This window comes from Petromyzon marinus, chromosome 35 (genome assembly GCF_048934315.1).
Source record: "Petromyzon marinus isolate PM22_M1 ecotype Great Lakes invasive population chromosome 35, UKy_Petmar_22M1.pri1.0, whole genome shotgun sequence".
Classification (NCBI taxonomy): Eukaryota; Metazoa; Chordata; class Hyperoartia; order Petromyzontiformes; family Petromyzontidae; genus Petromyzon; species Petromyzon marinus.
In genome coordinates this window covers 2,618,587-2,633,528 of record NC_133701.1, presented here as the reverse complement: position 1 = coordinate 2,633,528, position 14,942 = coordinate 2,618,587, and the positions used below count along the sequence as shown (strand labels likewise).

General features: G+C 58.3%; 1 protein-coding gene across 5 annotated transcripts in view; it reads left to right on the top strand.

Annotated features, from left to right (window-relative positions):
* Positions 1-14,606, top strand: part of LOC116948831 (E3 ubiquitin-protein ligase RNF220-like) — a 127,374-nt gene extending 112,768 nt beyond the window's left edge. For all 5 annotated transcript variants that reach the window (XM_076071813.1, XM_076071812.1, XM_032965956.2 and 2 more), the window contains exons 9-15: positions 1,789-1,903; positions 2,190-2,279; positions 3,733-3,797; positions 4,631-4,718; positions 7,241-7,361; positions 7,845-7,919; positions 9,582-14,606. In XM_076071813.1, coding sequence (XP_075927928.1) covers positions 1,789-1,903; positions 2,190-2,279; positions 3,733-3,797; positions 4,631-4,718; positions 7,241-7,361; positions 7,845-7,919; positions 9,582-9,791 — 764 coding nt within the window. In that variant the 3' untranslated portion in view covers positions 9,792-14,606. The remainder of the gene's footprint in view (positions 1-1,788; positions 1,904-2,189; positions 2,280-3,732; positions 3,798-4,630; positions 4,719-7,240; positions 7,362-7,844; positions 7,920-9,581) is intronic.
* Positions 14,607-14,942: the final 336 nt, after the last annotated feature.

Below are 14,942 nucleotides of genomic sequence, written 5' to 3'. Positions count from 1 at the left end.
TGCGAAAGGGCGCGTCGCAGGCAAGCGCCCGCGAATGGCGATTCGCGGGCGGATCCCAATATTCCGCGAAGATGTTAAATGTGTCTCGAGTCGCGGCGTGTTTGTATAGACTTATTTCATCACGAGTCGGGAGAATGATTAGATTACAGTCGGAACAATCTCCGTCGTGCCGCCAGTGCAGACGGCAATTTGTCTAAAACACGGCCACCCTCCAAATATGATTGCCGCTCAGCAGGTCACTTACGGCATAAATACTCCCCCGAGTGACACGTTTAGCATTTACACGATTTCCGTTTAATGCCCCGAGTCACGTGCCGCTCATGATTACCGATGGCGGTGTTTTGAGAGCGCGCCGCGTCTCCCGCCCGGGCGCTAAATCCCCACTGCGGCCGTGCCGGGGCGGAGGGGAGAAAAGAGAAAGAGGAAAAAAACCGCATGAAAATCTCCCCTTGCGGTTTTGCTGCCGCCGCCCCGGCAAGGCTGGGATCCGCGCGGCACGCTCGGCAGAATCCGCGTCTGCCCGGCCGCGTCCTTGCCGTCGCGGGGGGGGAAAGTGTTATTTTCGCCACCCGCGCGATCGATGCAAAGTCACCTCCCAACATCGCGCGCGGTGCGCTAACAGCCTCGTGATCCATGAACGCTTTGGGGCAGCGGCGGTCGAAAAGCCGCTGATGCATTGATCAAATTAGCAGCGATTCGGGCCGGGAAGGAGCGGTTTTCGGCAGGCCCTCTTGACCGGGCAGTGCCGCACACCGCTCCCCCCGCCCCCCCCGCCTCCCCGCCCCGGGCCGTCCCATTTAAATACGACCGTGAATTAATGTCGCCGTTTGTCAGGTAGGCCGCGGGGCCCAGGGGCGTGTGTGATTGGACCTCGGGCCACAACGAGGGGTGTGATCCCTCACCATAATTGTCCGAGATGGAGCTCGTCCGCTCGCTCATGGAACAAGCGTGTGCTTGCGGCCCACTCCGCTGTCAATCTGTCGGCCCCCGCGCGGTCCCGTCGCCGGGGCCCAGCCGCCTCGCGGAGTTGCACCGGACGATTTGTGTCTCGTGTAATATGTCTGTCTGTCTGTGTGTGTGTCTTTCTTTGTCTTTGTGCGTGCGTGTGTGTCTGTGCGTGCTCGTTAACAGCACTTGCCCCAACAGTCTGTTAAGGCTACACGGAGGGGTCTTATGTCCGTGTGTGTACGTGTGTGTGTGTGTGCGTTTGTGTCCGTGTATGTGTACGTGCATGCGTGCGTGTGTGTTTGGCACGCTGTGAAATGTTGTGATTTTGCTGGACGGGGTGGGGGGGTGCGTGGAGGAGGTACAGACGTATGGTACGCAGCGGATTAAGGGAAGTTAAATATTTTAGTTTTGCATGACGCTATGGTGTTCACCATATGGTCGTATGATGGGGTCGCTCCCTTGTTTGTTTCTCAGTGTGTATGTGCACGTGTGCGGACGCACATATGACGTGTGTGTGTGTGTGTACGAATGGTGGTAGAGTGGTTCACACACTGCACTATAAACCTGGCAACTTGAGTTTGATTGCCGGTGATGGGACACAGCAGTGACAAGTGCCACCTGGGCCTTTCCTGGACCCTTGCTTTAACGTCGACTCGGCCTTAAATGGCCACCCAGATGCAGTGTGTAGAAAAATATCGGCATTGGGGAGACAAATGCGGCCGGGCCGTGGTTCTGGCCAGTCCACCCCCCCCCTTGCGCACCGCGCCGGTCTTCGCAGGCGCTCGCACTTGCCCCAAAAGTCTGTGTCTGAGGCTACCTGGGGTGCATTTGTCTTGGCAGGCGCTCACCCGATGCTGGCGCTGTCCGCGCTGCATGGCGCTCGCCTCGACGGCCACGACAGCGACGCGGACCTGGACGTGGACGGGGACGACACGCTGGACTACGGCAAGCCACAGTATCCTCCACCCCCCTCCGCTGACGGCGCACCCCCACTAGCACCAGCAGCAGCACCACCGCCGCCACCACCAGCATCAACAGCAGCGCCGCCAGCACTACCTGCACCAGCACACCCACCAACACCACCCCTACCGCCGCCAGCACCGCCACCAATACCACAAGCATCAACACCACCAGCAGTACCACCGCGAGCACCACCAGCACCAGCACTACCAGGCCCTGCAGAGTTCGGTGGGGAAGAAGCCAGTGTTTGGCGAGGCTTCCTTGACAACGCGACGCTCCAGGTACTCGGAATCGGACATCATCCCGTGCAGCACGGGAGACAGAAGCGGGGAGCAGCTGGCGCGCGAGAGCCCTCGCCCCGCCGGTGCCAGGTGAGCGGCGCGCCGCCGGCGTCATTCCCAAGTCATCCCGCGCAGGCCGGCACGCGCTCCCTCTATGTCATCCTTAAGCTTAGATACATATGTCTGTACGTTAGATAAATTGCATCGTGTGGTACAATAGGAAATGCCTGCTCAGCAAGAAGTATCGATAAACTCTTTTCGGTATTTTATTTTCGAACAATTAGTAGCACGCTGAGATTAGAGGTCTCCTCTTGGCAAGGGGGTATCTGGGACGCGGCGTGGGTTGCAGCGTGTGACGCGGGGCGGTCCGAACGCTCAGCGGTGCGGACGAGAGGAGTCTCCGTGGCCACGCGGGGGGCGGTGACTTTGGGCGACTTTGAGACAGCCTGTCGAAGCGCGGCGTCTTTCTCCGCGACGGCCTACGCTCTCGTCAATTTGTGGCTCTATTGCCTTCCGACACCAGTTAAATTTGAATATTAAATGAGTTGGTGCGGGCGGGCGGAGTGGGGGGGGGGTGGTGTTTCGGAAATTGCTGCTCATCAAAAATCCGAGCGGCCTCTTGAAATTTAATTTAAAAGTGTGCCCGAATGAGCGCTCCATTCAGAGGGAGGGTTTCCACTTGGCCCATGCGGTTCGGTGGTAAATCCCGCCGTTAAATAAAGTAACGCGGAACATAAAAGTTTTAAATCGCAAAACGACTCGGCCTAAGGCTCTGCTCGAGGCTCGTCTCCGCGTCTGCGAGAGAGACGCGGGCCCCCCCCCCCCCCCCCCGCCCACCACCCACGTGCGGCGCGCTCCGCGCTTCTCCGAGCGTCCCGGACCCGTCGCCGCTCGCGCTCCGCGTTGTTGACGGGGGCCGCGGAGCGGCGGCAATGCGGGCGCGACACCGCAGCGCCGCCCCCGCCGGCACCCGCATCGCCGGCCGACCGTGCCGTGGGAGCTGTCTCCCGGCTGCGGCCGACCGGCCGGCCGGCCGTCATGCGTGTCCTCGGCAGGTGTTAATGCGTCCCGGCGGCGGCGACGGCGAGCACGGGACGGCGCTAAACGAGTTGCCCGTCCTGCGGGTGATTGCGCGCGAGGGGTGGGGGGGGCGATGGGGGGGGGGGGGGGCGCGCGAGCCCGCGGGCGATCAAGGGGCCCGCCGAAAGTCGCCGACGAAACTCGACCCCGCGGTCCAATTCCAGGGCGAATTTGATATAAAAACAAGCGGCGGAGGAACTCTGTTTACGGCACGCGCCGACAGCTCTGAACAATGGCGGCCCTGATGCGAGCCGCCGGGCCGCGCCGCGCGCGTGAGTGACGGGCCGCGATCGCGGCGGCGGCGGCGGCGGCGGCGCAAGGCGGGCGGCCGCACCTGTAGCGCCGTCCGTCTCGGCCACGTGCACTCGACACCTGCGTTTCCGTACGCGCCCGCAGAGCCCGGCGTTATCCCCCCTTCCCCTCCCCCCCTTGCCGTGACTCACGCGCGCTCGTCTCCCCACAGTGCGGACGGCTCGCCCGCTCCCTCCGCACGCCCCGGCTCCGAGGCCGCTACGTGGCCCAGCGACGGTACGGAATGCTCCGTCTCACCTCCGTCTCACCTCCGTCTCACCTCCGTCTCACCTCCGTCTCACCTCCGTCTCACCTGCACCACCAGCCAACACCTCGGGCTCCCCCCAACCCCCCCACCATCCCATCGTCGCAACCTGAAATCCAGCGCCGTTTATCGGCACTCACAAACATTATTTTCTGACTCGTTCATTCATTGTCTCAGCCCACCACGCAACTCTAACATATGTATAACAATTAAAAACACATGTACCACATTCATCATGAATAATGCTTTTGGACAGTGATCAGTGTGTGCGCTATGGAGGAGATCAAGCAGTGAGGAGTGCGATCTCTGCTCTGAGATAGGGCTCAACCTGTGACATTCCCTGCCGCTGTTAGGCCCGGATAACGATGAACCTGGGAAGCGGGTGAAATTCAAGCTTGAGCGCTGCTGCCAACAATGGCCCCTCGCTGTTTAGTTTACCGAGGATGCAATTAAGGGAGTCTCGCGCAGTGAACGTGTCTTTAACCTGTGATGCGGCCTGGCAGCACTCGTTGGGAGCTTGTGGTCCCCCACTCGGGCCAGGAGCAATCAGGAAATTACAGTTTGTACGTTGAACTTCTTTCGCACCGCACGAAGCCAACCGTGCTAATCGGAGGTGCGGGAAGGTGGGGGGGGGGGTGGAAGGACAATAAACCAGACGCATCAACAAGCAGTTTTGAAGAAATTAGTTTTCAATCTCGATTTAAAAGTGCACGGCTCCAGCGGTTTGGCTCTGCTCTGCCGCCAGCGGCCCCGGGGCGGCCTCGCGGATTAACCCCCGCGGCCTCGTCCTCCTGCGTGACCGCAGAGACCCCGTCCACGAGCGCCGGCGAGGGAGACGGCGCCACCGCCGCCGCGCAGGATCAGCACAAGTCGGCGGAGGGGGACGGTGACAAGTAAGCGAAGCGGCTCGTCGGACGCGGGGAGGGAAGGGAGAGGGGGGGGGGGAGCGGCGTGACGGCGAGAGATGCGCCGGAGGGGGACGGGGACGGGGTGGCCCCTCCGCTGACGGAGAGTGACGGGCGGAGAGCCATGGTGTGAGATGCAGCTGAGCTAGAGAGGAGGTGTCGCGACGTGATATCGGGTTCCTCCAGTCTAAATAAATATTCTGATTCTGAAGTCGTGGCCGTCACCCGATGTCGCGAGCAGAAAGAGCTCTGGAATTGCAACCGGTGCGCGATTCCGCTGTTCAGTTCGCTCCCGCGACCAAACCGCTCCCTGCATGTGCCCAGTCTGGTCGGATTTTGGAAGCTGAGCAGGATTTTAACCTGGTTAGCGCTTGGATGGGATACCGCTTGGAAATAATAGGAATTGTAGGCTGGGGATGCGAGGTGGACAGGACACGGCGTTACAGCAAGATATACTTTAATACACCCGTGCGGGGTTATGAGAGCTATCCCCAGGATGCTTGGTGGTTTTTCCACTCGTTTATGGAATTGGCCAAACATCCAATGTCCTTAACAGGGGCCCTGAATCTCGGCGCAGTCTTGCTGCATAAATGCACGCCATTACTATTATATTACTATTATTATCTGTGTGCATTGAATTGCTTTCATTTCACTTAGATCTTTCAACTTTAATTTCGGTTCCTAAATGCGTCCTTGTGTCCGCGTAGCAGGTCAGTTGCTGACCCGGCGAATGAAACTCATCCCGGTCTCTTGAGTTCTTACCGAGTTAAACAAATAAACTTGACTTGCCCTTTCCGGGCGTGTCGGTGGCGTCGCGTAGCCCCCTTCCGCTGGAGTGCGCGACCCTGGGGGAGGGCAGGGGAGGTCAGTCTGGCAGCTGGGCCCTGAGCCCATGGCCATCGTCACCACCGGCACATGATTTGGCCCGTGGCCTCTATCCCTGGCCGGCGCAATTAGACGGGAACCGTGATCGTGCGGAGAGAGCGCGTGTGGAGGGGTTTCAAGATTTACCTAATTGTTGCTCATTAGCGGTAATCAAGCAGCGCGTGTGAGTGCCGTGCACATTACCGGGAAGCCGTGCCAGTACCGATCGCGACGAGCGACGCGCGGCTCAGCGGCGCAGAATAACGAAACATTAAACATCTGAAATTAGGGAAATCCAGTTACGTTCTGTTTATTTTTTCGTACAAAAAAAAAAACCCCATTGTAATTATTCACAGGCCGCTTTCCGTACAGCTGCGGAGTCGAGGGGATTATTTAGATTTTGTTGTTGTTGTAATTTAATTATTTGTTTGTAATATTTAATTTAACTTGCATAAGCTGTTTGTCACTGCTTGATGAACGGCGGCTGCGGCGGTGGCTTTATTAAAGTGCAGGCTTCCGCTCGCGCTGACAGCCCTACGTCGGGCCAGCGAGGTGACTGATTTATTAAGAACCACGCGCAGCCTCCTCCTGCTGCTCCTCCGCAGGACTCTTTGCACCGCGCGGCCGCGTGATGTATCGCGCCGTGAAATGTTACGCAGCGCGTATAAATCAATTTTGATAAATTCCGTCTGCCTCCGAACCCGACCTGTCTTTTAAAAACTCAGTCGCGCTAAAGAAAAGGACTGTTACTCATCGCGAGGTGTCATTTTTCAAAAAGGGATATCTCGCCGAAAAGTCGGGGGCTTTGATTCCTTGAACCACTCGAGCGCGGCGCTGTAAAGTAAAAACAACAAAAACCGTGACCGGTAAAGCATCGCGGCGCCGTGTTTTGGAACGTCCCGGCGTGATGGAGGTGAGGCCTTGATGGAGGCGGCGCCGTCTGTTGTTTGTTAGGACGTACGAAACATTTTTTTTTCGTGAAATTTCCGGAAATGTAGTTGGAAGTAAAGAGAGTGGGAGAACAGGCATCCGCCATAGTTGGCCGCCCCCCATTAGCACTCGGGAGCCACGGGACTGCCGGGGAAGCGTTGCCAGGCCCATCCTGGCGAAGGTGCCGACCTCGTCAACTCCAGCCGGCAGCGTTCTCGCTCAGCTACGAGAGTCCGTGGCAGAGCTGTGGTGACTGCGATTCAGAGACGGTGGCAGGGGGCGGAGGAGCGGTGGTGTAGTGGTTCACGCACAGTGCTAAGAACCTGGCCACCCTGGTTCGATTCCCAGCCTGGACCCCTGCCCCCCTCCTCTTCAACTACACTGACCCACACTGAACAAAGTGGTGAAGTACGGTCAAATAATGCCCACGCCGCACACAGCAAGCCCCTCAACCTGCGGCGGATGGACAAGGCTGCCGTACGGCAGACGAACAATATTCGCCGGCGAATCGATGCATCGTCACGCGCCGGGGCGGGGAGCGAGCACGGCGGTCACGTGGGGAGGCCCGGCGGCCTCTCGGTACGGGGGCGGGCACCGGCGGCACGATCGCCGAGTCCTCGCCGGGGCCGGTCTCTCCGCCGAGAGCGACCGTGTCTGAGCGTCTCTCCGCCGACCCCCCCCCCACCCTCTTGACCACCCTCCCCCGCCACTCCCAGGACGGGTCGCGGCGGCGGTGACGAAGTGTCGGGGGCCGTCGTGGCCGCCCTGAAAACTCGCATCCACGACCTGGAGCGGCAGGTGAAACGAGGAGACAAACACAAGTGTCTTATCTGTATGGTGAGTTCCACCGTCGCGCTCCGCCACTCCGCATGCCACCCCCCGCAGCCCATCGGGAGCCTTCCCAGATTTATCGATGCCTCGGCGTATACGGCGCTCTATTGAACACAAATCATTATCGTGATTATGCTCTCCGGACGAGTCCTCTATGTCTCTCTTTCTCTGCGTGTCTCTCTCTGCGTGTCTCTCTCTCCGCATGTCTCTCCCTCTGCGTGTCTCTCTCTCTGCGTGTGTCTCTCTCTCTGCGCTGTCTCCCTCTCTCCGCGTCTCTCTCTCTCTCTCCGCGTGTCTCTCTGCGTGTCTCTCTCTCTCTCCGCGTGTCTCTTTCTCTCCGCGTGTCTCTCTGCGCGTGTCTCTCTCTTTCTCTCCGCGTGTCTCTCTCTCTGCGTCTCTCTCTCTGCGCGCGTCTCTCTCTCTGCGTGTCTCTCTCCGCGGCGGGCCGTGTGCGTGCCGCACTGACGACGGGGCTCGTGTGCCTTGCAGGACTCGTACACGCTGCCGCTCACCTCCATCCAGTGCTGGCACGTCCACTGCGAGGAATGCTGGCTCCGCACCCTGGTAATTGATTCATTACAGCAGCTCGCCCCCGAAACCCCACGCTACACAAACAACATCGAAATCACAAACGCGCACTCCGCCGCCGCTCGCTGACGGGAAACCAGAGTCAAGCCAGCGCAAAAATGCAGAACCGGTGGCAACTCCAATTATGTTAATTCGTTTATAAAGTTTTTTTTTTTTTTTAAAGCTCGGCGCTCGGTTCAATAGGCTACGGGCGCGCGCTTGTTGCCGTGCGGTGAAAATGAACCGCTGGCTTGTCAGCCGGTGATCCCTGGGCGGGCGTGCGGGCGTTGCGGGGTTTGTTTACCCTCAGCAGATACCGGAGCAGAACGGTCGTGGTGGAGATTACCGCCGTGTTGTGATTCACAACCGAGCGCCGCGTCGCCAGATTCTCCATCCCTCCGCCACCGCGACCGCCGGGCAATCAATCGCGTGAACAAACACTGTGGGTGGGTGGGTGGGTGGTCGGGAGGGTGGTCGGGTTGGGTCAGGGGTCAGAGCGCGGAACCGCCACCGCCGAGACGCTGGGTTCGAATCCGAGTTTCAGCAGCTCGTGATTAAAGCATGTTTTTATCTATTATTGTTATTGTTGTAACACTTGTTTACCAAGGAAAGCCTCACCGATTCTCATGACCTCCATTTCAGTGGGGGGGGGGGGCACCGATTGTCGCGTGTATTCCATTGAGTCATTTGCGGGTGAATATTACATTTTTGCAGGTTTTCCCAAGCCAAGTGAGTTTATGATCTCAGCCTGGCCACCAACGACTGCAAAAAAAAAAAATATTATTTGTTCTTAACTTAATGCTGCTACAATGCCAGCTCTCAGAATTAAAAGGACAAACGTGGCTGAAGGGAACTCACGAGTAGGTGTGTGATATCACCTTTTGCAGGCCATTCTCTCTCTAACACAAGGTGATGCACTGCTCACTTCGAAGGTTAAAAATAGAGATCATGATGTGATGCTATTGGCGCGAGTGTGGCGTTGGTTTGGCGCGAGTGACCGGCCACACCGAGAGGAAAGGGGTGTCCGGTTTTCTGGGGGCGTTGGTGAGAGCACGACGTATCTCGGGCTCATGGTGCACGTGCCACAGTTGTTACGTGCAAGACAATTTTCCAAGTTATACGCAATTATTGAATGGACACTAATGGAGCGAATACAGCCGCGTGTAAAATAACGCCGAACGAATTACGAGACCGTTCAAACGGAACGGTATTAAGCGCTGCATAAACAGGAATCGGTTCAAATGGCATCCTCAAATTCTGGCGATGTGGGGAGTCGCTGTGGGGGGTTGGGGGGGGAGGCCAACAGCCTCCAGCGCGGAAGGACCCTCGCCTACATCTTCCCGCGCGGCCGTGAGCCGCGAGTCTCCCCGTACAGCCACCGGCCCCGCCCCCCCCCGCCGCGCACTTTCAACTTGAGCGCGACTCGTTCAGCTGTTAGCCCGGTATTGTCGCACGCGGCGGCCGGCTTTGGTAACGACCCTGGGACACGGTGACGAGTCGCTCGGCAGTGCGGCGCCGCTCCCTCGCTCGGCCGCCCCCGTCGCTCGTCGTGCAATTTACCCCGCAAAGGAAAAGCGCGCAAAACATAAACGAGGGAGGGCCCTCCTCTCACTGCCGTTGCGGCGCGTCTTCTCGTTTTTTTTCTCCCGATCGTTCCAGGGCGCGAAGAAGCTGTGTCCCCAGTGCAACACCATCACCTCCCCGGAGACCTCCGACGCGTGTTCCTGTAGTGGCGGGGCCGGGCCGGGCCCCCCCCCAACTCCCCCCCCGCCGCCGCCGCCGCCGCCGCCGGCTCCCGTCCGGAGCGACGGGGACACTTCCGCCGAAATGTCACGCGCCTCGGCGCCGATCGGTGAGCGTCGGCGCTGACGCCGCGAAAAGGGACCAGTGGTGTGAGCGATGGCAGCGGAGGAGGAGGAGGAGGAGGAGTCGCGTTTTTCCGTGCGTGTCGTTTTCCCCCCCCCCCCCCGTTTGCGTTTTTCGTGTGTTGGGGGTGGGGGGGGGCTTCCCTGTTCAAGCGCCCGCTTTGACACGTGGCACGTAGAACGCAGGCCCCGTCCGCTGAGGCCACGGCGGCACGGGTGGTGGGTGTTTTATTTGGGGGGGGGGGGGGCGGGGGCGGGCGAGCGAAGGGGGTTGTGGCCCCCCTTCTCTCGCAGTCCCCGCCAATGACAAAGATGCTGCTGCTGCTGCTGCTATCGCCGCCTCTCGGTTCCTGCAAAGTTTTAGTTTTTCCAGTTCTCACTTTCCCCCCCTGTCGTCCCCGTTAAACGTGACGACGACGGCGGCGGCGGCGGCGGCACGCACAGCTGCACGGGCGCCGGAAACTTCTCAGTAACGGAGCGTATATTTCTTGCCGCTTATTTAAATAAATAAAGACAACAAAACAAACGCTAAAATAATAATAATAATGATGACTAGGAATCTGCTGCCAATTCATTGGCTTGTTATTTAAATGTCACGTCCAAAAGGTTATTTTTTCTTTCTCCGAACAGAAGTGTATTAAAATCGGGCCCAAAACTGTACGCATAGGGTGCCCGTTTAGCTTTCTTCCGGAAGATATTTTGTCGTTCATGTAAAGTGATGTCGTGATGTTGTACAGAGGAAATTCTATAAAACGGGCGAAGCACCGCCCGCGCGTGAACCCGCGGACACGGGGGGGCGAGGCGCGAGGCCTCTCCCCGTAACCGCGCGCCCCCCCCCCCCCCCGCCGCAAACGCACACTCGGGACACGGAGGAAATCGCGGAGACGGAGCGACCGCGGAACGGCCAACCGACGCGCGACGGCGTGCGCCCGCCTAACGGCCGGCGTCTACCGCTGTCGCCATCTCCGCGAGCAGCGGGGGGCCGCTGCTGTCGTGGGGGAGGGGGGGGGGCGGGGGTGGCTCGCGCGCGGGTCCCGCATCTCGCACGCGCGCAACTCGCGCGCAACTCGCACGCAACTCGCGCGCAACTCGCGCGCAACTCGCGCGCAACTCGCACTCGCGTGCGATTCGCAGCAACGTTTTAAAAGCACAACCGCAACGAGGAGGCCACGTGCTCTCTCTCTCTCACCGGTCTCGTGGCGTGACGAACGCCGGTGCCGTTGCAGCGCCGGCGCGATCCCGGTGTCGTCGCCACCCCCCCCCCCCCCCCCGCTGACATTCTCCACCGCTCGCCAATGGACGCAAATCCCTGCTGCTCGCCCAAAACGCCCCCACCGGGAAGAGTTTCGGACGAAATGAGTTGTTCCTTGCAAGTCCCAGTCTCCTGACCTGTCTGAACGATCCAGACCAATCGGTGTGTGCACTGAGTGTGCGTGTGTGCAGTGTGTGCTGTGTGATGCTGTGTCTCTGTGTGTGGCGCGTGCCATGTGCGATTCTGTGTGTGCAATCTTATGTGTGTGTGATGCCGTGCGTGTGTGATGCTGTGTGTGTGTGATGCTGTTTGTGTGTGTGTGCTGCTGTGTGTGTGTGTGATGCTGTGTGTGCTGCTGTGTGTGTGATGCTGTGTGTGCTGCTGTGTGTGTGTGCTGCTGTGTGTGTGTGCTGCTGTGTGTGTGTGCTGCTGTGTGTGTGCTGTGTGTGTGCTGTGTGTGTGTGTGCTATGTGTGTGTGCTGCTGTGTGTGTGTGTGTGATGCTGTGTGTGTGCTGCTGTGTGTGCTGCTGTGCGTGCGGCCTACTTCTGCTCCGAGCGCCGCTTCACCCTCTCAGAGTAACTATCGACGTGACCTGGCGGATTTAACGCCAACCAGCCATGGAACACGTGGAATTGTCACCCAGTCCCTTATTATAAATATTAACAGGCAGACAATTCCAGCCGGCCACTGACCTCTGACATTCAGTGCAGCGTGTGCGCATGTGTGTGTGTTATAGGGGGATCATGATGACCACGATGAATCGTCGATAAAATATCGACGCTTAAATCTCCAGACGGCGCACTATCGGATTGCCTCGCGTGATAAGCGACGTTTCTCGATTTGTATATATGTTGTACGTAACGGGGTTCGCGTGACCCCTGCAGCCACTAGAGGCGCTACCATTCACTGCAATGTTAAATAATAGATTATTATTGAATCGAATCGCCGTGGTGAGGGTGCGGGGGGGGGCGTCAGTGGGGTATGTGAAATCGTAACACCTCCGGTGTGCTGTATCTGGGTGTGCGGTGTGAGCGTCTCTGTACCAACTCTCTCAACCGCAGCGTCTGCCAGATGTCTCTGTTAGCGAGGAGAGGGGTGACTGCTCGCTCAGCGCACTTGATGGGCCATGTCAGGGGAATCCTCTCTCTCTCTGTCTCTCTGTCTCTCTGTGTGTGTGTCTCTCTCTGTCTCGCTCTCCCTCTCTGTCTCTCTCTCTGTCTGTCTCTGTCTCTCTCTGTCTCTCTCTCTCTGTCTCTCTCTCTCTGTCTCTCTCTCTGTCTCTCTCTGTCTCTCTCTGTGTGTGTCTCTCTCTGTCTCGAGTCCAGCTCCAAGCCGAGCAGCGACACTGGCCCGGTCCGCTCCTTTTTTTAATACGCGGTTCTCCGTGCGATATCGGTTGTGTCTGTGTGACGCATGACATAACCGCCATCACGTAATACTCATCGGATGAGACCACGCTCATCGGATCTCGGAAGCTAAGCAAATGCGAGCCTGCTTAGCGCCTGGACGCATTGCCATCAGGGCTTTGCCAGCTGCGGTAGACACACGAGTGAGCGAGGTTGCCAGGTGATGGCAGTGCCAAGTGTCCACCCCCTCTCGAGTTCTGGGTTTTCTCCGCGGTCTCCATTTTCTCCCCACACGAAGCCAAATTTCTCGTCGATGTGATTGACCACACATCCCATGGTGTGAGAGACGAAGGCGACTGAGACTCATCAGGATTTCCGCCACGAATAATTGACGCGCATTATTAGTATTATGATAACAACAATCATGGAACCAAACTGGTCCGTTCACAGCACCTCGAAGACAAAGCCGTGCAGCTTGAGTCAAAACATAATTAGACTCCAGAAATGTGCAAAATTTAACCCACGGGGAGACCGGTGGTGCGAGATTGGGTGAGTACTGCGCTGCCTAATAAGCACGTGGGCTCATCGGTCACGCCTCGCCATGCTCTGACATAGGCAAAGTCCAGGGCCGCGAGACTCCCTAAAGAGCTCCCCGCGCCGGGCAATGTTGTGGAGAGCGGGCGCCGTCACCGACGCCGCAGACACCGCTGGAGGAGACTCGCAGAGTCCGAGGGAGACACTCGCGTGATGGTTTGTGTGGTGGTGTTGGTGATGGTGGTCGGGGGTAGGGGGGTGAAAGGTGTTACCGTATTGTCCGGATTCTAAGACGCACCCGAAATGTCAGTACCGTCACACGAAGAGAGTTTGCACGCGCGCCTACCGGATTATAAGACGCACCCGCGACTCCCCCCCCCCCCATTCACATCCACGGAGTGACGGGGGGGGGGGGGTCCCCGTAGTGCGTCATTACCGGGAGAATACGGTAACAGGAGCCCCGTGGCCACCAACACACACACGCAGCTCTGAACCTCGTAGCCACGCCCCAGCGCAAGGCTGTTGTCTTTTTGTTTTGTATCCCTCGTTAGTGATAACAACAACAACAAAAAGACGCTAACTTTAAAGTTACGGTCAGGCGCACAGTAGTATCGCTCGTGACGTCACAACGGGTCGCGTGTTACCCATCGTCACAAGGGGGAATGCCGCCCCACGTGACTTGAGAGTATTTTTTGTTATGAAATTTTTAAACAAATCAATTTTAAAAAAGTGTCATTAAATAATAACGCAGCTGTCGGATAGCCCGGGACACACACACCCAGAGACAAGGCGCTCACGCGCGTGTGTGTGTGTGCGCGCCTCACAAGTTCAGTGTTAAGAGCTGCCTGTCTATTGAGGCTCGCGTCTCTTTAAACAAATGGATATCGGAGATAGCAACAACAACAACAACACACGGCGCGGGCTAACGAGTTGAGCTCACGTCGCAAGATCGTGACGAGAGGTGACTGCGGCGGCGGCGGCATGGCGAGCGCTTCATCCAGCGGTGGATTGAGCATGGCCCTCCTGATGACGACGGCGAGGGGTGAAGGAGCTCGGGTTCGTCCCGGGGTCGATCGGTCGCTCGCACGGACGTTGGGGACTTCTTTCGCACCGTACGACGTAGCCAACAGTGCTGACCGGTGCAAGGCGTTGGGTTCGCAGTGGCATCGGAGAGCGCATCTCCACCCCCCCCCTCCCAGCCCCCCTCCCCCCTGCACCATCTGCCCCCCACTCCCCGACCCGCACGTGTTGATTCTGTAGGGGCCCCACGGGCGCCGCGGCCTCCGCGGTGGGGGGGGGGGGGGGGTTGGCCCCGAGGGCCGACCGAGGCGACCGAGTGTACATATTCGGTAAAGGTATATAACAATGTCGCTGTTTGTAACACGAATACATAATTAAAGTGAGCAAGTGTGTGTTTATTATGTGTACGGTTGGAGCTGTCGTATAATAACAGCCCTTCTTCCCCATCGCAAGTCTTACCTACGAGTCGTGCCGCTTCTGTAGCCGAGTGTCTTGGTGTCGCTGTGAGTGATGACAACGGCTGTACATAGGCTAGCGAGCCACCTCGCGTGTGTACAGTCTCGGTTCCGTGATGATCCATGTGGTTGGTGGTGCTGGTGCTGGTGGTCTCTTTTTTTGTAGCGAGAGCTTTCCGAAAAAGGTTTAATAAAATGAAATTGATGGTGTGTGATGGCGTAACAAGCACGGAATCGTTTGTTTGTCCCGAACGACCCGTTCGCTCGCTCGCTCGCACGCTCACGCGAAAGATGTTCACTTCTCAACCGAATGCAGGAACTGTGTTTTTGTCCGGGGGGGGGGGGTGGGTTCTCTGCTGGATATTGCAGAGAAAGTGGCACGTGAGTGACAAGCCACAGCCGTAGGCGGGAGGCACACGGACTGCGTGCGGTGTGCCGTGCCGCTGACCCTCGGGATAGTCCCGGCTGAAGTGTAAGCCCCCCCCCCTCCCGCCGTTGTCGCTCGTGCGAAACCAGATAACGCGCAGACACACTGGTGGGACACGT